Here is a 26,181-nt window from a genome sequence, read left to right on the forward strand (position 1 = left end):
TTTTCGCCAGGTCCGTCAATATTCATATATTCTTAATAAAATTCTTAGACAATAAAGCAACAATGATAATAATTATTTCAACATATTATATTACTAGACGTATATTTAGATTGTTTTCATTTCCTGTTTACGTATTTACATGATGATTATTGAACGATTATCGTTCGTTAGGAATATTAAATTCATTTTCGCTCTAGCCGTATATTTGAATAATAAAATAATAGTAATAAAGCCTGCGAGATTGTACGAATATAACCGAGAAAAACTGTTACGAGTTTTGTTTTTTTTTTCCTTTTCTTTTTTTTAGATGTAAACTGCTAACCAAAAATAATAAGGCATAAAATACTTAAAAAATAGAGCAACAATGATGAGAATTAGAATAGCGTTATTTACAAAATTATTATTATCGATCGATCGAGGTGGGACTATTTCCTTTTGTTTCAGATTCAATTTTGATTGTGCCAAATGAAAAGTTGGTTCTTCGAACGCTGTATCGCGATGGGTGGAAATTCTTATCACGATTATACGTGTGATAAAACCGGGGCTGTATTATGAACCAACAACTTGATGAGAAAAAAATGTCGCGAAAGTATTCATTGAAAATGACAAGAGCCGAATGTTCGTGAACCAAAATTCATTCAATTTTTGGAGCAATGGTAATTGCAACATTTTTCGTTGAACGTTTAAGCAATGGAATTTTGGAAGCTATTTGTTGCGCGTGATATTCAGTTCAACTCTTGGAAGACTCTCTTTGTACCCGCCAAAGCTAGGAAAAGCTTTCTTTTCCGTTCAGATTCGTTTAATTGATTGAAAAAAAATGTCTAATAGCGATTCGCATCTTGCGAGATTCATTTTTTCATCTACTTTCGTGAAATTACATAAGAAGAATATTATTAAAATTTAATACGATTGTTTCATGCGCAGGCCTGATTTTTCTTCTACTTATCGCAAAAGGCCATGACGCGTAGTTTCTCCGTTTGACCGGGAAGTTATTGAAATAGAGCAATTGACTAATTTCAGTTGCCGAGGATTATTATTGCGATCAACAATCCTCGAGCAAAAATGCTTTGCGAAAGGTCCTACTGTGCAACCCGAGCGACAGCTCGGTCACTCTCTCTCACTCTCTCTCTCTCTTCTTGCGTGCGTTGGAATATTTTCTGTTTTTTTTTTTTGGATTTGCGCGTTTGGTGCTTCATCTTTGTGCGTTGAACGATGGATCTTAGTTTCGTAGTGGATCGAGACTCTCGAGAGAGAAATCATCCGTGCCCATCGACAATCCTCTGCTGAAGCCATCCTGCAAAATATATTTATAATGAAGCGTTCGTTCATGTTCCATCGGCACATTCGACGGGAATAATTCGGCAAATTTTCCGATCGAACCAATCGAAAGTAAATACTCAATCGTGTGACGAACCTTCATTTCCAGGAGCCTTTTGTCCAACAATCCAATCGCGTTTTCGAGCTCCTGTTGACTCGGGCTCGAGAGTTGAGGCACGTTCATGCCAAACTCTCCCATTTCGAACGGATCGTTAAAGTGGTTATTGATGGTTTTGGTGCTCGCGTTTGAAGGCGGTGACGAGGAGCCACTCGTCGTCGTTTCGCTTCCCATCGTCGGTGGATTGAAGGGAACACTGCCGAAAAGATCCTCCTTCATGACCCCGTTTTGGCGTCTCGAATCCTTGGCCTTTGGCGGTGGGGCCACTAATCGGAAACGAAATAAAATTCATCCTCATTCGAATACTTGCTGATCCGATCGCGAATCAACGAGTCGTCTGAGACGATTAAAACACACGAATCTGAGAGCAAAGACTCACAAAGTGGTGGAGGAGAACCGGCGCTGGATCCGTTGCTTCGTGGCAACAGATTTCCGGGGGTCAGAGGTTGACCATTGGTAATAATGGGCTGAGAGTTGTTCGCGTTGGAGGAACGAGTCGGAAAACCATTGGAAGCGCTCTCATAAGCGCGGGGGTTGAAATCTTCCTCGAATTCGTCCATCAGCAATCCTTCGAGCTTCGTACCAACGGAAGGTGTCGCAGGAGCGGACTCGCTTCTTCAAATTCATAAAAAAAAGAAAAGCATTTAGAATGGAAAAATAAGAAATGCAGGATCGAGAGAGCGCTCCAATGGCGGTCAATTACCCCATGAAATCGTCGTCGAAAGATTTTTCAAAAGTCCTCGGCGGCACAGGTGGTGGTTGTTGTTGACTGCTGTTCCCGTTCGTATCGTTTCCATTTTTCGCACCGAGTTTACCACCGGAGGTACCGTTCACTCGAGGAGGCGCTTCCTCATCGGTCGGAGGAGCCGCAGAGCCCGCGATTCCGGCAGAATTACCAGGGTTACCAGGCACGTGAAGAATGTCCGGCAAATTGTGCTGCGCCAAATAGGACGAAACGTCGGCCTGTAAGAATGCCCAGTTAATTTAATGTCCAAGTGTTCGACTTTTGCGCGGTTTGACGAGACACTTACAGATCCCTTTATTGCCGATATATCTTGAAGCCTCTGTCGAAAAACGTTGTTCTCATGCTCGAGGCGCCATATTTTTTGTTGCAAGAGCATCGACCGCCTCTGAGCCTCGAGATCTTTGCCGGATGTTTCGAGAAATCGTCGATAAGCGAGACCGAAGGCTTGCCCGATCGTCAACGTTATTTCCTCGGCGAGTTTGTCGCTGACAAATACGAAGCACGTGTGGCTCTCCGCGTCCTCCTCCTTGGCTATGAAACTGAAAAATTTCTTTTCTCCTTTGTCATCGGCGCAGTACGATATCCGATGCAGCGGATATTGATGCATGATTCGCTAAAAAATCAATATTATAATTAAAATCAATCGACGCAAGAATTAAGGGGGAATATGAGTGTGGAAAAAAGAGCTTCTTTATGGTTCAGGGATAGCGGACTAATCGGTAAAAACTTGCTTTATATTAATATTTAAGTTACACCATTCAATTTTATCCTCTCAAAACTTTAAACGCTTTTTTCTCGAAACCGTGTTCTTTGACCTGGTTGACAGCATCGCTCTGTCAAATTTTGTCTTCAGAAAACTTACCGCTATCGTCGCATCGTAGTTTTTTCAAATTGTTTACTTTTTTACCAACAATTTACTGCAAAATTATTGTATAAAATTCGATTTTTTTTAATAACCGTCATTTTTTGTCTAATTAAAATTTTCAAATTTTCTACCACGCTGCGATAGCTGTACTATTATAATTTAATAATCTTGTTGAATTTTTGGTTTCAAAAGCTTGCTGCGGCACTTATGCTGTCAACCTTCGGGGAGTCTTTTTTTGAGACGCCATTTTGCGACCGCTCCTCTGCTTAATAAAATGTACTAAAAATGAAAAAAAAAAAAAATCCTTGCATACTTCATTACTTCAATAATTATCACACATAATTTCAAATAATTTCATGGAGCCATATTTTCAAAAAAAATTCGCAAAAAATTCCTCATTTTTCAGCCTGTCACACTCATATTCTCCTTAATAATTTCAGACACTTCCTATGTGAACTGTGTATCAACGATTTTTATATGTATAATACCTTTGGAGTAGTCTTGGTTTTTGGTTCCTGTATCGCCACACCGTCGATACTTATCGTGAGTTCGACTTTCGGAGTTTTCGTTCCCTCGCTCTTGCGCAATTGTTGGGTAAACTTGAGTTTGCATATCGCCTCTTTGACAACTTCGATTCCTTTCGACTGATCGACCTCGGTGCTCCCCAAATACTGAAAAATATCAACGTCCTTTCGTTTTTTAATATTTCTAACAGATGTTTCCACCTCTCCGCTCAAGATTAAGGTGGTCGCTCCGCCAAAGCTTCTTTTGCAGAGATTTTTGAATTACAATCACTCCTTTGAGATGCCACAAATAACGAAAATACATTTCAATCGAAATCTTGAAATTAAGCCTGCAATTGCTTACTGCGCGATTCAACAGCTTCAATGAAATTATCCGAAGATTTCTATTGAAGATTTTTTTTTCATTTGAACATTTCTTAAGCCAAGTTTGATGGAAGTTTGCGTAGATTGACTGGGAGCAAGCTCCCGAACGTGACTATTCCGAGACCACGGGCCGAAAGTGTATCGTTTAAATCTTTAGCTTCGTTTAGTGGAGCGAAAAATAGATTTTTCACGTGCAATGTCAAAACTATATAAAAATGCACGAATCGAAAGAAGAAAAAGTAAAAAGCAGTAATAAAGAGATTTCCAATGTTAAAGGAGAGGGAGAAATTCCTGAGCTAGTCCGCGCCCATGCGAGTGAGAGAGAATCTGTGCCAAGTTAACATTTTTCCGCTCGGAATAGCATAGTTGAGAGTTGGCCGTCAGTTTACGAGCGTCCAACACGTGGTCGAGTATGAGGAGAAGTATTGAAAGAGAGGCGCGACGAAAAAGTTATCAGCGTGAATACGAAAACAACAATAGCAAGAAAGCCGAACGGCGACTAAATGACGCAAATATTTGATGGATTTCGTAACATAAAAATGCTTTCACGCGCGTACGCGAGTCCACTCGGTGTTTTTTATTCCGTTTCGTTACGTCGCAGCGAATGATCGCGGTAATAGTAATTGAAAGAAAGAAGGAAAGAAAAAAAAAAGAAAAAGAGTAATAACAAGGAAATTGCGTCGTCGTTCGGAAATCGCGGCGCCATGCATTTATAGAGTCGTGTGATGATGCTGCTTCGCGGATCTTGTCTATTATTGTGCCAATATACATCTGCGTTGTATGAACGGTGATGAAATCTTGTACCGGGACGATCCATCGCTCGCGGACTTTGGATCAGCCGCGAGAACAAGTTTGTCGTTTTCTTTATTTCTACGCATTTTCGAAATGAGTTTAAAGCCTCGACGTCGTTCGAAGCATGCACCCGGATTCAGCGTCGTTCGAATTTTTCTCTCTCCTTTCTCCCACTCACTCCGAACAAAGAATCTAGAAACGGCGTCGAAAATCTTTAAAATCAAAGGGCCCCTGTGTCGGTTGAGGAACTTTGGAAAATCTTCGATGCGCCGGCTGGCGGGCAACGGGGGAACATAATGACGGGAAAAAATGGGAGAAAGTGCGGAAAGAAGCGGTCGATTCGTACCTTGACTAGGTAGGCGATGTGGCCTTTTTGTAACGCGTCCGGTGGGTGTATCCAGTTTCTATTTGTTCCTGCAAATAGCAAGCGCAAGAGTTACGAAACGTTGATTTACAAAGACGATTGACAGTATCATCGATTCAATAAAATAATAGCACCAAGATAAATCATTTTCCTTGTTTTACATATTTAATAAAAGAAAAAAGAAAACAATTTGCATTTGTTCGCACGAACCTCCGTTTTTGCTTGATTGTTGATTCTTGTTGTTCGTCGAATTTTGAGCCCATTTTAACAGAGTCGAGTTCCTCATTGCGCCGCAATAATTTGAAGATTGAGATCCTACCCGAGTCCGGAGCCGAGAAGGAAGCAAAAATCGAAATAATTATAGCGAAAATTCGACATTTTGTACGAATAAATTGACGAACCGATGAATTGTTAAATAAAAAGGAATATGATAAAAATCAGTCGATAACAACGACATAATGGGAATATTTATAGTGGATAATGGAGGACAAACGGAGGCAACGATTCGTAGACAAATTGCGAGTTGAGAGAACGATTTTCTCATTCGTGAAGCTGCCACATTTATTGTCGGGGGAGTGGTGGAGCCGCGGGCAAAGCTACGCTCCTCCGCGTCTCCCATCCTCCTGGCCCTTCGAACATTTGAGCTTCGAGACCTCTAATATAATTGCACTCTCGCCTTTCATGCGTTATGCGATCACGACGACGCGTCACACACGAGTAATGGATTCTGAAACGCCCGATAGTGGGTCAAGCCGATAACGGAGCAACAAACTGCCTGCCATTTGCATCCTTCCTTACAATCCTCTCTCACTCTCACCCCAACTATCTATTTCTGGATCTCTATCATTCTATATTCTCTTGGATAACTTATCTGTCAAACAACATTCGTCTGTCTGACTGCGGTACGTGTACGATCGACCAATTCTCATAATTCAACACTTTTTTCACTGGACTGCGAGCTGACGACGGTGCGTATCGTCGAATCGGTTGGTCGACCGACTGGACCTATTTTTTTTTCTGTGTACGCACACGTTTCAGTCGCGAGTGAGGAAAAAAAGGTTGTTCATGCGGAATAAAGTTCATTTGGATGGACGAAGATGTGGAGAATTCGATTATTATTTTGCTGAATAATTTAAATCATTTGTAAGTTTGAAAAATATGTAATTGGACCGACTCATTTGTCTGGATTGTTAGAAAAAGATCGATTTATTTAATCGAACCGAATCGAGGCACAACAAGTCAGTTTCATAATAAATTGAGCACCCAGAGATCGCTCGACTGAGAATCGGATCTGTGAATTTCGAAAAGAAGCAGAGCAATTGAAAGAGGAGTCAACTTCTTCTGCGTCGAGGTAGGGAAGTCAAAAGCACCGTGTCAATGTAACTTCTTCTTCTTCTTCCATTTGGCTAGATACTTATTCAATTCACTTCACGACTGACAGGGCTGACGCGACGCGAGAATATGAAATTTACGAAAAGACGGTGTGCATGTGGATTGTATTTCATACAAATTTTTTCCGAATCAACGATTTATAGAACGGTATTTTAAAAACCGATCTTACGATTGAAAGATTGATTCGGATCCCTTTTTATAAAGTAAGGTTGTAACGCGTGAATTAGCTGTTCATTGTCATCGTTTTTCCGCGATTCCGATTGGTTCTTGAAACACGAGCATTGTGGGGCTAAATTCATTCGGAAAAAACAACTTTCATTCGTCCCACCAAAATGACAGCTTGGAATTCAAGCCATCTTTGACATTTCGTCGATATCGTTTTGCTCGACTCGATTTCTCGAAAATTCTTCAAGTTGGAGATACTTTCAATAGTTATTAATGGGTTGAATGGTAAAGATAAATAAAAAGTTACGCTTCGCAAGAAGATGACGTGCGCGGAGCGCGCGTCTGTTCAATTAAGCATGTACAGGATGGTTTTTAGATGGCACTCTCATTTTTTCATGTCTTACAATCCAAGATTTGTCTTCTATGTCTGTGAAATTTCAAGACCCGACATCGACTGTTTGCTTGAAAAAGGAAGTTCATCTGATAACCGAATTAACAAAGAAATTTCGATAAATAGTATATTACACCACAAGGGCAGAAAGTTTGACGCGCAGTTCAGGGCTATCAAACTTCTGCCCGTGTGGTGTATACTATTTTTCTTCATAGCCGGTCGAAAGTACGTTTCTTCCGAAATACGCAACTATCGATAGAAGATAGAAGATACTCGCTTCGCTCGTGCAGCAAATGTCGGGGGCAGGCATCAAAAAAACAAGATATTAGCAAAGATAATTAATATGAATATTTGCATTCCTATGAACCTGAAAATAGATCATTATTCCGAACGACTATATTCATTTTATCAGCCTGGTCACTTTATTTTTGGCTTTCACATTGATTTTATCTGGAAGGATAAATGTATGTTATTCGTTCGGATTTGTACTGTTTTGATAATAGTGCTTGGAAGTAATATGGCATTTCCATAACATATTTCCGAATGAATAACATAACCTTATTCGTACGGTTTGCAGATGACTAGACACAACCATTCAAAAAACACGTAAGCAATATCGGTTCAAACGTCAAACGTCAAAAGTAAAAAAAATAATTACGTCAAACCTTTCGGAATGCAGAAAAAAGTTTTTGCTCCCGCCGAGACAAATGAAGCGCGTGCAGTTTTGACAGCGTAGAAATGTTATCTTTCGACTGAGCCGGTCGAAAGTACGTTTCTTCCGAAATACGCATCTATCGATAGAAGATATTTTGATGCCTGCCCCGATACTTGCTGCACGAGCGAAGCGAGTGCTGCTGGTCGAGGGGGCAGGCATAAAAAAAACAAGATATTAGCAAAGATAATTTATATGAATATTTGCATTCTTATGAACCTGAAAATAGATCTTTACGAGAACCCATCGGAATCGCGGAAAAGCGATGACAATGAACAGCTAATTCACGCCTCACAACCTTACTTTATGAAAAGGGATTCTGAACGACTATATTCGTTTTATCAGTCTGGTCACTTTATTTTTGGTCTTCGCATTGACTTTATCTGGAAGGATAAATGTATGTTATTCGTTCAGATTTGTAGCAGTATAGTGCTGTTCTGATAATAATGCTTGGAAATAATATGACATTTCCATAACATATTTCCGAATGAATAACATAACCTTATTCGTACGGTTTGCGGATGACTAGACACAACCTTTCAAAAAACACGTAGGCAGTATCGATTGAAACGTCAAAGGTCAAAAATAAAAAAAATAATTACGTCAACCCTTTCGGAATACAGAAAAAAGTCTTTGCTCCCGCTGAGACAAATGAAGCGCGTGCAGTTTTGACAGCGCAGAAATGTTGTACTTTCGGCACTGAAATCGGTGCCGAAAGTACGTACTTTCGACCGACTGTGAAGAAAAAAATGTTAATACAGTAAAGAGTAATGAAAAAAAAATGTACGCGCATACTTTGTTCGTGAGGAAATAAATTAAAAGGGATTCTCCAAATTAACACGGTCTCTTACGGGTTTCGGTGGATTTCCCGTCTTCATATATGAAATTTGCAGGCATCGATAAACAGTTCTTGCAGAAACTTGCGTAAGTAATAGAAAAACATTAAAAAAATATGTTCACAGCTTCGTGAAATCCATTCAATACTCGTATAGTTCGCAGTTAATGATTTTTCTCGAAAAATCGTGATTATTGAGAGGTTAACCCATATGTCACTTTCACGATGACAACGTTGCAACCGCGCGCTTATTGAAACCGGAGACTACGATTTCCTATTCATGCAACTCACTTCCAGGATCTTTCAATAAAATATGAAGGACGAGTGAGAAAATATTGATAATGTAGTTGAGAAAAACTTGTGTTTTGAACATCGATTATGACACGAACGCGCGTGAAAAATTCTGTCAATAACAGCTGTACAGATAGTACAGGTTACGAGGTCGCGGCGTTGCCAAACTCATTGGACCGACTACGCTAATAGCAATAATTTTTATTTTGATCCACTCTGTATATCAGATAAACTTCCATAAGAGTCGAAAAGTGCAGAAATTAAGGTAAGAGTCGCACGACTCTATGGTCAAATGACTATTTATTAATCGTCGAAATAAAATAGGTTATAAGAAAGGTTTTCTGTATTGAATAAATCTTAGGGCAATTTAAACTGTATTCGTATAAATTTATACAAAATCATATTTAATAATTTATGATTAGAAATGTCTTATGATTGCTTATTTGTCTCGGTTTTTCAATATATACATATATATATCGGTTCTCTTCTCACCTGACAGTCGACAGATATCCTAGCTTCCAAACTCGCTGGCTATCACGAAAAGTATACATATATGTATACGTTCTTAACGTTGCTAAGTATATAGAGTCACTTCATGGCGGCAGACTTCCATCCCTACCAGAAACATCTCTACCAAAATTCAATACTACCAATTACATCTCTACCAAAATGCATTTCTATCCAAAAAAAACAAGTCCCGTAATATTTCTACCACGATAAAACACCACCCCGCAACAACTCGACACATTTACATCCTCTTACCAAAAACATCTCTACCAAAATTCAATACTACCAATTACATCTCTACCAAAATGCATTTCTATCCAAAAAACAAGTCCCGTAACATTTCTACCACGATTAAAATTGTGTCATTAAAATATTTTAATGGCTTGAATGACTCAATTTTCACGGTTAAATAGGTTTATCTTTTTGAAAATTGAGTCATTAAAAGATTTTAATGACTTTAATGACTCAATTTCCACGGTTAAACAGGTTATCTTTTTATAAAAGTTAACCCTTCCTTACCAACAAAAGAGGAGGTTATGATGTATACGGATAGACATTTTATGTGGTGGAAATATTTTCTAGTAGAGATGTTACGTGGTAGACATTTATAAAATGAATTATATTCATTTTGGTAGGGTTGTTACGGGGTAGTGTTTTAATCGTGGTAGAAATGTTACGGGACTTGTTTTTTGGATAGACATTAATTTTGGTGGAGATGTAATTAGTAGTATTGAATTTTGGTAGAGATGTTTTTGGTAAGAGGATGTAAATGTGCCGAGTAGTACGGGGTAGTGTTTTAATCGTGGTAAAAATGTTACGGGACTTGTTTTTTTGGATAGAAATGCATTTTTCTGTCCTTCGGGCCGAAGTTGCCGCATTCTGCCTGCGTCGGACAGAAAAATCGTATACACACCTCGGCCAGGAAAAAGTAAAGCCTCAGACCACATGTTTGTCAGCCTCGGCTTCGCCTCGGCCGACAATTACATGTGATCTGAGACTTTCCTTATTTTCCTGCCCTAGGTGTGTAATATACTATTGGTAGAGATGTAATTGGTAGTATTGAATTTTGGTAGAGATGTTTCTGGTAGGGATGGAAGTCTGCCTTCATGGCAGTCGATCTCCTGCCATTTTCTGAGTTTTCGTCGAGATTATTTTAAAAATTCTCTTCGAATGAGTCGATGGCCCTATATTTTTATGGTCACATTGGAATCTTTATAATATAATCTATGAGGAGCAATTTTAACATAAACTATATCTAATCGATAAGGAAATGAATTCTGCAATCATAGTGTTGGCGGGATGGGTTTTTCATAAGATGTCGTGTTAAATTTCTATTTTTGATCATAAATTTCTTGATATAATCTTTGGTAACCTATTAAATCCTTTAGCCATATGAAAGTTTATCACGTAAAAATTATATAATTTAAAAATCACGAGTTCGTCTAATATCGATTGTCGCGCGACTCCTACCTTAACATCGCTTATGGCCACGATGACCTATTGGCCCCTTCAACCATCTTCGACTCAAAATTTCATATATTTCTAATTTAGATGTCAAAGATTAAAACCATCATTGATATAAACTGAATAGCGCGAAATCTGATGGTACGTTAAAAAAAAGACGGCCACCTGAACTAGAAGTATTGACTCGAAGACGACGAATGATTACAGAATCTTGAAATTTTACAGGCCCACACGTTACTTGTCATTTTCAGCGCAACCTATATCACATTGTCAATGGAAGTGACAGCTGTACTTTTTAGGGTTATATATCGTGATTTCTGATCTAATCTGTCAACTGACTACGTTCAACGTTGTCAAACGTTTGAAAACTAGTTTTCAGAAAGTATGGAGCGGTTTATTATATAACAGAATACAATGTGACGTGTGTCGCTCGAGGCTCGTACGTCTTCCGAGTCTTTTATCTTGTTTATTACTAAGGACGATCGTTGTCAGGGAACATAAGGTCTTCATTTTAGTAATAAGACAAATACATACACATACAAGAGGGGGAAACCGAAACAATATATTATTCACGATTAAAAAACTAAGATAGTGTAGACGCTGAAGTTTGCAACGTTGGAGTCAAACGACACGAAGGAACAAAACATTTGTAATTCATCAATTTTTTATTTCACGAGATATCGGTGCGGGTTGAAAAACTACGAATTGCAGACTCGACAGGAAACGAAATTGGAGAATTACTGGAATTACTGGAGGGTTTTTTACATCATTTCGATGGACTCCCAACGTTGTAAACTTCAGCGTCATAGATAACGCTTTCTTACTAATATTCTGCTATAGGGGAGACCGGGACAAAACGGGATGCCCGAAAAATGAGAGAAATTTGTTGTCTTTTTTTCAATTTTTATACTTGTCCGAAAAGAACATGAAACATATTTTTTACAAAATATCTTGTTTTTTTTGGGGGATTTTGATTTTTTTTTTCAAAAAATTCGTTTTTTTCAAATTCCCTCTTTTTTACATCACTTCCAAAGTGAAAACGTTTTTGCACAGATATACAAAAAGTTTTGTATATCTGCGATTACTGCCTCGCAGATTACTGTCTACGACAGTAATCGCAGATATAAGTTTGCGGACTATCATGTGTGGTTACACCTGCACGTGAATCATGTGCCCACTACGCACAATTTTGCCACTGAATCCATGATTCAGTGGATAAAGAATACAAATTTTTACAAAATAAACATTGGCAATCTTCGTTATTATTCTTATAATTAATTTTGAAATTTAATTACAGAGGGCGCGTTCGACGTACGTTAGAGCGTTGTAAGCGCTGAGAGCGCTCACACCTTGAGCTCGACTTACGTTTGAGCGCTGTAAGCGCTGAGATCGCTTTCAACGCTTACAGCGGTAAGTCGAAAGCACTTGGTTACAGGTGCAAAGTGCACCCAAGGTGCATTGAATTAAAATCATAGTAAAAAAAATTCATGAGTTTTTGAGAGGTACCCCGTTTTGCCGCGAAATTTTTTGTTTTTTGAAAATTGAAAAGAATTCCAGTACATTTCTTAGTTTTTGGGAGTAAAAAATAGACGGTGCTTCCCAAATTTCTGAAAAGTTCAATATTTCCTTAGGTATCCCGTTTTGCCCCGGTCTCCCCTATATGAATGACCGAGGTAATTTCTGCAAAAATATATGGAAAGACTGTCACGACTAATACGAAGTGCATGCACATTCTCAATCAGTGGGAGAAAATCGATCTGAGAAATCGACTTTCGGTCGGTTAATAATCGATTCTTGGGAAAATCGATCCTCAGATTGGCATCCTGCGTCTGGATCTGGTCGATGGGTTTTTCAGGAAGTATCACAGTCGCTGAATTGGCCGAGCTGCACATCGAGGATTCGCGTCACGACTTTGCATGGGAAAGCAGTCGCAGCAGTTTTTGCGAAACGGTCAAAACGTGTGGAAATATTTTGGCATTTTTTGACCTCCAAACCTCGAGCCTCCAAAAGATCATTTGCTGCGGCTGCTGCTCCGTGCACTTGCGGTCGACAAATTTTTCCCTTTCCAGAGTGCCCGAGTCCTGGAAGCGGATTTCCGAAAATTCAACAGCCCCGCGATCGAACCACTTCCGAAAGATCCGAGCCTCCGCGAACGTTCCCTCGAGATTTCCAGGAGCAGTTGAGAGTCCGCGCTGCTCACACGGATGTAGAGAATTGTATGATTTTCTCGTGGTATGCGACACGCGACTCACTTTCTACCGGTTTCCCGGCGGGAGTTTGCACAGCGGCGCGCTTGTGCGCGCAGATTTCCCTAATACGATTCATCGCGTACTTTCTATGCGTGACTCTCCGCAACGAGAACAACGGTCGTTTTCATCCGCCGTTGTGCCGCAGCGATAACTCATTTTCTCCCAGATTAAGGGGCCCCCGAAAAGAGGTGGGAGATCGAAGAATGGCAAACTACTTTCTATCATCGCTCGCAGAGTTTCAAAAATGAAACATTCAACGAGAGAATTCGAACCGACGAAATTTCCAGTCGCCATCATTGCCTCGTAAACGGTGCAACCGATTCGTGAAATCTGCTCGTGCTACTTGGCCAATGTGCTTTTCCAGGATCATAAATTTCCCATTTTAATTAAATGGAACCCCCCGCGCCACGAGACCTTCGAGACCAGCATCGGCCGTCCATTCTCGCTGATTATTAGCCACGCTCGCGCGCCTCCCTGTGCCACTCCGTGCACCGCGATAGTGAGAGCATCGCGATATAGCGGGTGCCTCGTTTTGTCGAGCATTGCCATTATTTTTAATCTCCTTTCAATGCGAATTCCAAGAGACGGCGAAAGACGATCGTTTTTTCCAAATGCCGCGTCAGTTTAGAATTTTCAATCATAATTTCACATTGATTCTCCCACGAGATGACCTTTACACTGAATCTCCTGTCAAAAGACGTTTTGAGCATGACGCACGCACGACGTTGCATGAAAAATCAATGGAGGCTCCCCAATCGCTAAACTCGAAATTCACAGGCAATACGAAATCAATTGCGCAGCGAGAAAACAAGTTTTTTGAACGAATGTTTTTCATGGACCGAAAAAACGATTCTGACTCGATAAAAATTTGGTTGATTCATCGATCTTTTTTATCGTATTGAAAAATATTTATTCGAGAGGGCAAGTGTTTGAATCGTCCATTTTTCTTGTCAAATGTCAATTTTCGTTAGTCGATAAATTACAGTGTTTCGCAGCCAATATTATCGACGTGCGGAAGAGATTCGTGAAAAAAATCCTGAGAACGTTTGAACCGAACTTTCCAGCACTCGTGTCGTGAGAGCTTCATGTTCAGTGAGATTTTTCGTCCTTCCAACGCATCCGAGCTGGTTCGAAAGAGTACGTGAAACGAGGCTTTCGATGCCTCGGAGTCTTTCATTTGCAGTTATTCCCACGAGAGTTTCAACATCGCAACGTGTCTTGGTTGGTAAAATAATTTGAGGCTTGCGCGCGCATGTGTTTGGGCTCTGGAAAAAGGCAACGACGGCGAACAATGAGACACATATTGTAGCGGAGGTTTCGTTTAATGCCCGACTTCCTATTCCTCCCACGTACATATACACGCAGAGACGCCGACTGTGGTGACAAAGAGGTCGCCTCGTGCATTCGTATGTGGGTTGGGGATCTCGGTTTGTGCCGAGAGTCGTGCAAACACGGAAGAACTGCGGTATCGCCGATTATTCCGTATTCCGCGGCGCCCGACTATTTTTTTCCATTATTCCTTCCGGTCCGATTGCACTTTTCGACTTCGTTTTTGCAGCTGAATTTGTGTGATTTTTCTTCTATTTTGTTGACGAAGAGCGTGGTGAATTTCTTGAATTTTTCGACTGCGTCAACTTCGAATGTTTCGAGCTTAGGCTCGGGAAAAAACTGTTGAAAAAATGTAGTTCGTTGGCGAAATATGGAAACAATACAAAGTTGAATGACAGCGCGGAGCGGCAGAGAAACGAAAACTCGATTGAAACTTATTCAACGAAATTCTCGAGTCATGTTCGCATGTATTTATGCGAGCATCGAGTACGCCAAATGTCACTTCCTCGACGAAAGGTGCACTAACCTTTCACAAAGGTGTTTCGTGTATAATGCATGGAAAAACTTATCGCGACGCAGAAGAGGGACGTTGGTGGGGAGCACCGGCCGAAAGGCTCGGCATCGGGGCACCGAGCGGGGCCACAAACACTTTTTTATCGAGATGAACGATCCGGGAAGGGTCTTCTCGTCTTCCTGCGAACATCGCCGTGGAACATGCTTCGTTCTTTCGTGAAATGAATTCTTAACAAGCTCCAACCAAAGTACGGTAACTGCGGTTCGTGAGACGATCCAAACGAGCACTGTGAGGACGTGAAAAAATTGTTCGAATTGACAAGTTTTTCGAACGTTTTTGCATTCGGCTCACACACCCGGTTTTCATAAATTTTCGATCAGAATTACGTAAAGATCGAGAAACTACGGTTACGCGATTGCGAACTTCCCGCAATAGAAATAAAGACTATTGATTCGAGGTTATTGTAACGCAGTCAATGGCTGCTGCACCTCGGACCTCGGACCCCTCGGACCGATTCGCCATGCACGACTGGTGCCGACTGCAGCGCCAATGAATAAACGAACTAAAACAGCGCCTTGAAACGCCGAAATTGAGCACTGCGTGCGCTGCTGTCGATTTGGCTCCCCCCACCATACTTGTTTGATAAACCACGTGATTCCGTACGCCGCATGTGCTCCCCAGTTGGTGCGACTTCGATTTAGCGAAAAAAACAATGGGAATGGACGTTTGAAAGAAAACTATTAAATTCGTGTGTATTTTTCAAACGATTAAATTACGACTCGCATGAGCATCAGAACCGCAGAAAACACTTGCGAGAAAAAACCGAGCCCGAACGATTCCAGTGTCCCCTAAACGAGTCGAGTCGAAGTAAAAATCTGTCGGAAACCTCGCTAATAACGTCCACTGTAGCGTTCCGCACACACGAACTAATAAATTCAAACTCCACGCTGATGGGAACGAGGTTAGTGAATAAACACAAGTGTAAATTAACTCAAAAAACAACAGTATTCAGTGAAAAGCATTTTTCTAAAAGTTGTAAAATATTGCTGCGACAATCCTGGGAACAATGCGCATATATAAACGACGCGAAAACGCGTTTGAATAATCAATTGTTTTGAGCATCGCGAACTTTGTCGGCCGTCGTTGTCTCCGCAACAATTGCGTCGAATTTCCTTCGCTTTTCTATTTTTTCATACGATTCAATTCTCGAGAGACTTCCCGTCGTCGAGCATCGCTTGATTGTCGATACACAAATGCGTGACAGTTGTATTTTGAAGTGTAATTAAGATGTGAGCTCGAGTGCTTGACCTGCGCGATGAATACAGAACGAAATGATTTTTTAGCCGCGAGATGAGCCGAGCGCGGCAGCGGGGGCGCGAGATATACGTGACTTGGAACGAGAAATAAGATGGTGGCGACAACTTTCGCTGGCCAATTAGGATAATAGGCTCGCGCGATCGATTGTGCACGCACGCAAGTAGTTCACTGGGTTAAAAATCAATGGTTAAGCGCAAATGGCTAGCATTGAGTACAACAACGGCCTTGGGATCCGACTTGACATATTGTGCGAGGATTATCGATACGTGCGTCTCGAAACTCGGAGCGATCGAGTGCCATCTTGAGTGGCGACAGCGCCATCGACGACGATTTCGACTGTCTGTTCGATATTTTTCATTCCTACGAACCTGGGTGAAGAGGCGCTCTTCGTTCTACCTTAATTATGTTAAAACGTTACTAATCCCCCACCAACTACATTGCATAATGTTCAAGGTGAAAAGTGTACTTGTTTCGCGACGCAGTGACACCGGACAGCCTCCGTAACGGCTCCGGCATCTGGGTCGCCTTTTTTGCGCTCTTCAGGCCAGAGGAACTAATTAATCTCTCGGATAACGCGACTGGCAAAAAAAAAAATGCGGACATCGGTGCAGTAAAAATCGGTTTTGAGGTTATGGAGAGGAAACTTGGAATTGATAATTCAACGCCTCTGTCGTTGCTCACTTTTTTTTGGAAAATTTCAGAAGGACGGACGATCGATGCCGAATGGGACGAAAAGAAAAACAAATACCAACCGCTGGGATTAACCTCTTGTGTTTACATTCACCGAATGTGTCGATGAATCGTACTCGGAGATCGAATGTTCGAAGGCGATCGTATCGCGAAGAAAAATCATTATGAACGCTGTTGTACCGTTGTTGGACGCCCGAAGGTCGAGAGCTTAGAAGAGTCTGTGCAACGAGAGTGAGACTCTCGAAACGATCACTCATAGTTGGTCGTAGTTTGCTACGGACACGTACATATAGGTGTCTGTATCCGCTTGGTTTATCGTTTATTTCATACGTTCTCTATCTCATCGTACGAATCGTCTCGTAAACCAGTTTCCATATACGAATCAGTCGGGTTTGCGTCAGCTACGCTCGGTTATCCTCTTATCGTTGTAAAAGTATCTCTCCAGCTCTCGATCGCTGAACGTTCAACCCTCCATAATGCCCACTACCTCTTTTAGTCATATTCAAAGTTTCGAACGGTGGAATCCAGCGGAAGTGATTTTCATTGGTCTGCCGACTCGAAGCTGTTCTCGTGTCAGCAATTGCTCTTCGTCGAATAAACAACGTATTCGAATTTTTCACGCTTTTCGACTCTTTCACCCCGATTCATATTCAACTTTATTAAATTGCCAGTTTTTTAAGGTTTTTTGTTTTTCTAAACTTCGACGACTTGATAAGGTGACAACTTCCGGACCTTTCGAAACGTTTAGCTCAAATTTCTCTACTGACAAATGTCAATATAAAAGAGTTCAAGATTTCGTTAACTTTTCTCGTCAAATCGAATGATAAACCGGAAGATCTCAAATAATACTGACGATTCGATTTTTGTCTAATCCACTCAGATCTTTGTCGGAAAATAACGATTTGTAAAAATAATTTCAATATGGTCGTTTGACCGGGAAATATTTCGGACTGGAGGGACATTAACCTCGATAGCAAATGGTTGACGAGAGGTGACGAAGAACAGGGAGTCGTAGGGAGTCTCGAAGTAGTAGAAACGCTTCGTCGCGCACAACGCCGCCAATCTCTCGCCTAGCGGACGAAAACACAACCATTTAGACACAACGGATATGCCGGTCGTTTAGAAAATCTCCGCCCCCCTCTTTCTCTCTGCGTTACCTTACCCCGACTCGCACTTTCACCACCGGCCAGGCCGTGCGCGCTTCGATGACCCCGTCCGAGGTTTCGGTTCACTCGACATTTTCGAGAGTCGCGAAATTCGAACCCGAACTCGATCTTATACGCGAGGGAAGAAAAAACATGCGCTTCGTCATCGCCCTACATGCTGAGCAGAAAAGCCTGAAATCCCGAAAACCGGTGTTTAGAAATTTGAATAATTATCGAATCGGGTACGCATCGGGCGTAACGTTTCAACGGAATCTCTTGTTTCTCAATTTTTCGAATAATTTCACAGTTAAGGAAGATCTTGCGTTACTTGTGATTCAAAAAAGCAACTGAACTTTTTTCCTCTCTTGATAATAAAAAAAAAACGATTAAAATTTATTCTCGCAATTATTAAAATTTTGTGTAACTTATTTGTTAAGATTGATCAATTTTGAATATTATGACAGCGGTTAAAATACTTTCGTAGGAAAATCGTCAAGCAAAATGTGACAACGGCCATCTTCTATTTACATGCGTATGCATATCTATATTAAACCAGCTGGCTCATGGGATTGTCGAAACTTCCGCTGTTCGTGCCGTTATTATTCGTTAACCTCAAAAAGTGTTTTTTCTTTTTCCAGTCCCAAGTTATTTTCAACGTTAACAAGGGTTTTTTAAGACATCATTGGTCTCTAAAGACATTCAACTTTCTTATTTTCGTTTTTGGCTCTTCAAAGTTGGGAGGATCCTATTACATTAAATTCAAATAATCACACAGGAAGTGTACCTGTCATAAGAGCCTGTGTATAACCCTTCAAAAAATGTGATTTTTTTGTTGATTTCTCGATAACTAGACGGTAGATCCTCTAATAATTCCGGGAACAGACGCACGGTGTATATTTCTAGCATATTTCAAAATGTCAAGTGTTAAAGTTGGAATTCTCGATTTCCATTAGATTCGCGTTAACTTCCTTAACAGGAGCTCGTTCCTCGTCAGGATCGATGAAAAATAAGAACCTTTTCGAAAGCAGGATTTTCTGAGACCTTAAAATGTGAATCGCGCCTCCAGCTGAATTTTTTTCAAATTTCATTTTCTTCTGAGATGGAGAATGACAGAAGCTTCGCCACGAAGTATATCGCTCGCTAAAAAATCCGAAAAATGAGATTGCGCGCTTGCTCGCTTCCAAAACCATGAACGAGAGACACAACGAGAGTAACTATTTCGCAACACAGTTTTCCTTTCGCTACTGAATTTATTAAAAAAATCACCAACTCTTTTGAACTCTTTTCTTCATCGGTAAAAAAACGTCGTTCGTAAAACCAGATCCGTTGGAATGTTTTAATCACTTTTCGTTTGTTTTTCGTCGCGAAATGAATTCTCCGATGACACACGAAGGGGAAGGGAGTTCGTTCGCTCCGTAGAGGGAGCTCGTGCACGAGAGCCGTGGGAGTGGAGTCAAAGAGGAGAAGGGGGAGGATGGTGGTACCAGCCACCGTGCAGGCGGGCGTATGTGCACCGATCGCCGATTCGAGAACGCGTACTCCCCTTTCTTGGCCACACTTCTTACATACACATTTTCCACTCGACTCTCGTACGAAGGGCGCAGGCTTGTGGTGAGCGTCGAAGCAAAGCAACACGCGGCTGATCGTGTGAGAAGCAGAGTGAGAGGACGACAGCTGTTTTTTGCGAGTTCTTTGAAAAACAAAATATTCCACGAAGAAGAGGCCTTCGTTGGTTGGCGCGAGAGAGAGAGAGAGGGAGAGAGAAGCTTGTTTTCCTGGAATTGGAAGCGTGCGTTCGGGAGAATTCGAGCCCCGGGTTTCGACGAGCGAGATCAGCTGTTGCGAGTGTCACTTTGTTTCGCATCGAGGCTACAGCAATGAACAAAAGAGCACGAAGTTCGTTGACTACTGCGATTCACACGTGACGTAACACTTCAGCGACTCGAACGTTCGTGAGACTTTTGTTCCGGCTCCTCGAGTTCGAGTGATTTTTACCTGCTAAATTTTTCCTTCCGAATCCTTCGTTGTTTCCTAAAAAGCCCAGGGATTCGATTTGAGAACTAACTCCGATGGTGAGCTTCGAATTTTCCTCAGTAATTATTTAATTTTCGCGCGATCCTCGTATCTGCCTGTGCAAGTGAACGGAAAGAAGAATTCGCGTGACAGCGTCAAAAATAAAACCTAAAATCAAATGACGAAAGAAAAAATACGAGACGGTGTAAAACAATAGGGACGCGCGCGGTGATTCTCGGGAGATCCGGTCATGGTCGGTTGTCATTTCCTGTCTCTTCCATTATAGTACCACCTTGTACCGGTTTTGTACTAGTTAACAGGGCTCTGCTGACACGAAAGTGGTTTCAACTCGGGGGAAGAAGTCTCGATGAGATAAAAGAGTTAAAAAAGAAAACACTAATAAATATTCAAAAGTCCCTCGCGCAATTACATAACCTCCAAACTGGGCATTGGTTTAACCCGGAGACGTCGGAGCTCGAATTCCAAAGCGCTCGAAATCTCGCTAGAGAATCTGAGCAAAGTGTGGATGGGAAAACCGAGTCAAGGAGATGCGTGACTAATTTCTGCGTCTTTCTCAACGTAGTTTTTTTTCACCAAGCGTGTTATTACGTTAGTACGCGATGAGCAAAAAAAGGAAGGAGGAAGGAGGATGAGGGGAAGAGGAAATATAAGAAATGACTAAAGTACGGGTCGCCTCGTGTAGTTTGGCATCGAGCGGACGACGTTAATTCAGATATTGTAGAGGATTTCGCGATCATCGTGTTGCCCGATCGTGACAATCTCTTTTAACTACGAGGCGCTCTTTCTCGCTCTCCTGCTACACGGTGTATCGAGTCGTCGCGTCGTATTTCAATCTCGCTGTTCTCGTAACGTCTGCCATCTGGCTTACCTCGGACGAATTTCACGGTCATGGAGAAAGATGGCGGCCGAGGGGGGAGGGGGGCAGGACAAATTGAAGAGTAGTCGCGTGAAAGTATTCGGCGAAAGTATTATTTCGTTGGATTTATTATCATTATCGTTGTCATTATTATTATTGTTATTGAGCAATAAATTCTGGGAATCGTTGCTATAATCAAACTTAGTGTTGACATCGTTTTAATTATCGAGCGTTTGCGAAATACGAGATTCGTTTCAAATAATGAAAGAGGATGAAAGCAAAGCTTTTTTTTTTAGTTATCATTTTTGCACGGCCTGCGTGCGAAAGGCGCGATAACCCTCGTCCCGTCACGAATCATAAAATTATCTTTGGTCAGACTGAAATTGAAAAATTGTTTGACGCTCGAAAATGTGCTTACGATTTATCAAATTTTTATTTTATGCGGTCTCGAGGCTCCGACGATCGACACTATTTATTTTTTTTCTCTTTTCAATTACACTCGAGTTTGATTGGAAAAGTTGGCTTTTTTCTCCGTGGAAATTTTCCTCTTTTAAACACCGAGGGACCTTGTCCACATGCGGACTGGTGAAGCGTGCGAATTAATCGAGCAATTACCCTGGACAACCCGGAAGCCATCGAGAGCTGGTGACCGCGCGCAGTGAGCCAACGTCTCTCTCTCTCTCTCGCGCGCGCGCGGTCATACGGTCAGATTAGAGCAGCCTCTCAAGTAGAATTTTCCGTTGTGCACATCCTGGACACGGGGAAGTGCCAAGGTCGCAGAATCCTCGTACGCAGGACGAACAATACAGCGCGCGCCGTTCTTTTAAGCCGGTCCCGTAAATTTCCATTTACTATACTAAATTTTTATGCAGGATTCCATGCGTTTGGTATTCAAATCCGAGTAACAATGGCAAAAACAAATAACACTGATCATTTATTGGAGAAGGCATGAAAGCGAATGAATAATATTTGACTTTTAAGGAAGCTCACGCGAATCTAATGGAAATCGAAAATTCCGACTTTAAGAATCGAAATTTGGAAATATGCTAGAAATACACAGCGCGCATCTGTTCCCAAATTTATTGTAGAATCTACCGTCTAATTGTTGAGAAAAAAAAATTAACGAAAATCGCATTTTTTTAAGAGCTTTACGCAGCCTCTTGTGGCAGGCACATTTCCTGTGCGCGATCGTTTGGATTTAAGGAGGGTGGATAGCGACGATACAATGTTGCCGTGCTAAACCATGTTAAATACATAAAAAATTTCAAAATTATAAGAATTTAATAAAATTTGGTGAACATATTCTTTAGTGCCAAATTTGACAATACAAATTATTTAAGATTTTTCTTCTGTACAGTTATCGAGTAATTGATCACTAAAGTTCACGTGTACAAGCATAGCGTTTCTATATAACTATATAAGTTCCGGGCATGAGAAATCTGCTTTAATGCGTAATTACTCGATGACTAAGCAGAAGAAGATTTTCAATAAAATTGTGTCTTTGCACTCGATGTTGAAGAACATTATCACCAAATTTCATCAATTTCTTATCATTATGACGAATGTAGCCACCCTCCTTAATGAAATAGGATCCTCCCAACTTTGAAGAGCCAAAAACGAGAATAAAAAAAAAATATGTCTTCAGACTTCAATGATGTCTCGAGAAAAGGCCTTGTTACCGGTGAAAATAATCACTTGGCGATGGAAAAAGAAAAACTCTTATTTGAGGTTAACGAGTAACGACGACACAAACGGTGGAAGGTTTGACCATGAGCCGCCTGGTTCAAGGAGGGTGGATCACGAATTCAAAATAATCAGAATTTGATAAAATTTGGTGATAACATTATTAGGCATCAAGTATAGAAATACAATTTTTTTCAAATTTTTTTACCACATGGTTATCACCACTTTATATTTTTCATTCGCTTCGTTACAATATCGCGATGTTGCCGAAAACTGTGATACTCCGACGTAGCAAAAATTCGTATTTTTATGTTCCCAAGTTAAATTTGGAAAATGCTTAAATTAAATAATCGAAATGTCGGAAATATTTTGGGTGGATCACGAAATCAAAATAATGAGAATTTGATCAAATTTCGTGATAACATTCTTTCGCATCAAGTATAGAAATACAATTTTTTTCAAATTTTTTTACCACATGGTGATCGAATAATTGAGCGTTAAATCAAAGTTCTCATGCACGAGATGTGTAACTGTGTAAACTCTATGCTTATACACGTGAACTTTAGTGTTCAGTTACACGAGAGCTATGTGGTAGAAAAATCTTGAAAAATGTATATTATTTAATATCCTTTTAAAGAATGGATTTACCAAATTTTATGAAATTCTTATAATTTTGAAATTCTTCATATTTTTAACGTGATTTAGGATGGCAGAATTGTATCGTCGCGATCCACCCTCCTTAAAATCTAGACATGCATACGCGTATAAACAGAAAATGGCTGTTGTCACATTTCGCTTGACGATTTCATTACTACGAAAGGTATTTTAACTGCTTTTGAAAATTCGTCGATCTCAACAAATAAGTTTTATTTTAATAATTGGGAGAATAAATTTTAATCGTTTCTTTGATCACAAAAGAGTAAGAAAATTCAGTTGCTTTTTTGAGCGCCAATTATAACGCATGATCTTCCCTCGTGAAGTTTCGGAGCTTTTCGATACCACGGATGTAAAAACAGTTAAAAGGCGAGAGTAAGACCAGCAGCAGCATTAACTTTTTGTAAATTTGTACTGAAAAGTGAAAAAACCAGAAAGTTTTCGGTCACTTCGAAATGGCAATTGCAAAAATTGCGCTATTACAAAACGAAATTAAGGGAAAAAAAATGAAAGTGATAAATGAATGCGCGTATAAGCAAGCGAGCGTGGTGAGCGCGTAATACGAAACGAAAGAAAAAAAAATGACAGTCAAGTATGAGAGCAAGGTTCAAATAATTTCAGTACAATAATCTATCTGTTCCATTCCTTGATTAATTATTCGGATGAACTTTCTGCGCTTTCACACAACGGCACATTCGCCTTCGTGCTTCTCAGTCTTTATATACATACACATATTCACGTAAACAGTGCATCTACGGTCTACAGCTGCAGGGTATTCGGGCCACTTGCCTCTTATTCTATCATTCATGTACAAAAGTACAGAGTGGTACCGAGAAAATTTCACTTTTCTATATTCTTCTCGACTCAACGCACCGCAGTATACACTGTTAATCGAGGTGTTTAAAAACAAAACAAAAACCTCCTGTTTTACAGATTCCTAATCGCGCAATGATTTTTTTCAAATCTTATCAATCAGTAGCTAAACTTCGTCTCACAATTGCTACAAAAAACCAACGTTCAGCAGTCCTCGAGGAGCTGTCAGTTTATAAATTATTTATCGAATTACGAAATTAGACGAACTCGCATTAAAACCGCACTCCGACCGAGAACGCTGCAAAACATCCTTCAGGCACGAAGGACTTGTGCGAGTGTGTGAACGCACTCGTGCGTATGTATTTAAAAAAAACACACATATATATGTGCGACGGTGGGAACGGGGAGTTTCGAGGCGAACCAGACGCAAAACTATCTTTTGTTCGGCGCACTGGGATCGGAGAGCAGGCGGCAAGTCGTGTGCAGCAGGTACAGGCCCGTATACAGGTTCTTCTATACATCATTTAATACTTTGTTTATATATATATATATACATCCGTGAGAGAAAGAATGAGCGAGAGAGAGGGCGATACGGTGGTTAGGCGTGCGGAGAAGACACGGAGAGCAAAAGGCAGCGGTGCTTTTATACAGAGTCTCGTAGCAATCGAGACTCGAGACAACGATTGCTATACACGCCGGAGCCTTGCCCCTCGCCCCTTCCCGGGCCCCCGCTCACCGCATCCTCTGCCGCTAAAGCGACGACTATCCAGAAGCGACTAAATGCACCATACGGTCACCGAGGATATTAAAATGCCACATACCGAGCGGGGGAAGAAATAAAAATTGAAAAAATCGGATCACTCGTGGTCGAAACTTTGAAATATTCAGCGGCGACTGATTCGGTCTGAACGAATTATTTTACTATTTTGTGCGAGATCGTGTTCATGGGAAATACAGAGATGAGTTTGGGAGGAGGAACGATAAACGAATGGGTGGGCGTGCTGAAAGGCGAGATACGTGTGTTATCGAGAAATTCTATTCAAATTGTAAATCACTGCACTGCGTTGAAATTTGCGGAAGATTTTAACGCCTCGCCGTTTTGAAATATGATGCTTTTACAAATACATTTTGGGTCCGGATTCTATCGTGTTTATTCATTCAGCGATAAACATGGGAAATTCCCGTAATCCCGACGTGGACCCATGTGCCACGCGATCCTCGAACAATGATTTATGGACGTTCTGTGCGAACCTCGATTTCCCCTTGACCGTGGGTATTCGCGTGTTACATACAAATTTTCAGGAATAACGAAAATCGTTAAAATACTCGTTTCAACGATCAGGAGTAAATATTTGAAGAGACTATTCATACTCCAATGTCATATTTTCGATGAAGTATGCAAATATAATTAAACATTAGAGTAGAAAGTAACAGGGGCGCTCGACCGATAGGCCTGTGAACGATCGAAGTTTTACCGATTTTCTCGCCAATCTGAAAACAATTTTTTCTTCAAATATTCTAAAGTTCGTTCAATCGTATTTTTTCGGTTTAAACCAATCGATCCGCGTGTGTTTGGTCTTTTGAGAATTTGGAGAATATTGTGCGAAATCGACCACTATTGTTTCTTCCCTCCCGCGATTTTTAGTCGCTTTTAGGGCTCCGATTATCGTGACTGTTGAGAAATTTTCACTCACCCGATTGAGAATCGCCTGGTAGCGCGATACGACGATCTGTTACAGTGATTGACGTTTCCACACAACGATAAAAAACAAACAAACACCAAAACGCGCAACACTCGTGGCCGTGATTTTCGGCCGCTCAAACAAATCCACCTGTTATTCCGACACCGAGGACACTGAGCGCGAACCAGCGCGAACGCGAGAGACACCCTCGGTAGGTTCTCTCTTTCTTTTTTTCAAGTCTCTTAGCGGGCCCGCGAGGAGGGGGAGCGTGCGGAAAAATGAGGCAACGTGTGGGGATTACAGCGAGCGAGCGAGGTGAGTGGAGCGCCACTCGGCCTTCGCAATGGCCAACCATCTACTTTTATTGTGT

At 41.0% G+C, this 26,181-nt stretch overlaps 1 protein-coding gene across 1 annotated transcript; it reads right to left on the bottom strand.

Annotated features, from left to right (window-relative positions):
• ced-6 (PTB domain-containing adapter protein ced-6) lies at positions 1–26,033 on the bottom strand. Its single transcript, XM_043424582.1, has 9 exons — positions 25,824–26,033; positions 5,299–5,403; positions 5,071–5,138; positions 3,534–3,716; positions 2,467–2,793; positions 2,139–2,398; positions 1,815–2,050; positions 1,415–1,701; positions 1–1,294 (listed from the first exon to the last, which is right to left on the bottom strand). The coding sequence occupies exons 2-9, from the start codon at positions 5,372–5,374 to the stop codon at positions 1,220–1,222; spliced, it is 1,512 nt and encodes a 503-aa protein (XP_043280517.1). The 5' UTR covers positions 5,375–5,403; positions 25,824–26,033; the 3' UTR covers positions 1–1,219.
• Between the last annotated feature and the right edge of the window lie 148 nt (positions 26,034–26,181).

The sequence above is a fragment of the Venturia canescens genome, chromosome 7 (genome assembly GCF_019457755.1).
Source record: "Venturia canescens isolate UGA chromosome 7, ASM1945775v1, whole genome shotgun sequence".
NCBI lineage: Eukaryota > Metazoa > Arthropoda > Insecta > Hymenoptera > Ichneumonidae > Venturia > Venturia canescens.

What these genes read in the sequence shown, in the direction of transcription:
- ced-6 (XM_043424582.1), bottom strand. Translation starts at nt 5,374, where the DNA reads ATGAGGAACTCGACTCTGTTAAAATGGGCTCAAAATTCGACGAACAAC. An exon ending in ACAATCAAGCAAAAACGGAG is followed by an intron (nt 5,139 to 5,298) that starts GTTCGTGCGAAC and finishes TGCTATTTGCAG; the next exon opens with GAACAAATAGAAACTGGATA. An exon ending in TTCGACGACGATTTCATGGG is followed by an intron (nt 2,051 to 2,138) that starts GTAATTGACCGC and finishes ATGAATTTGAAG; the next exon opens with AAGCGAGTCCGCTCCTGCGA.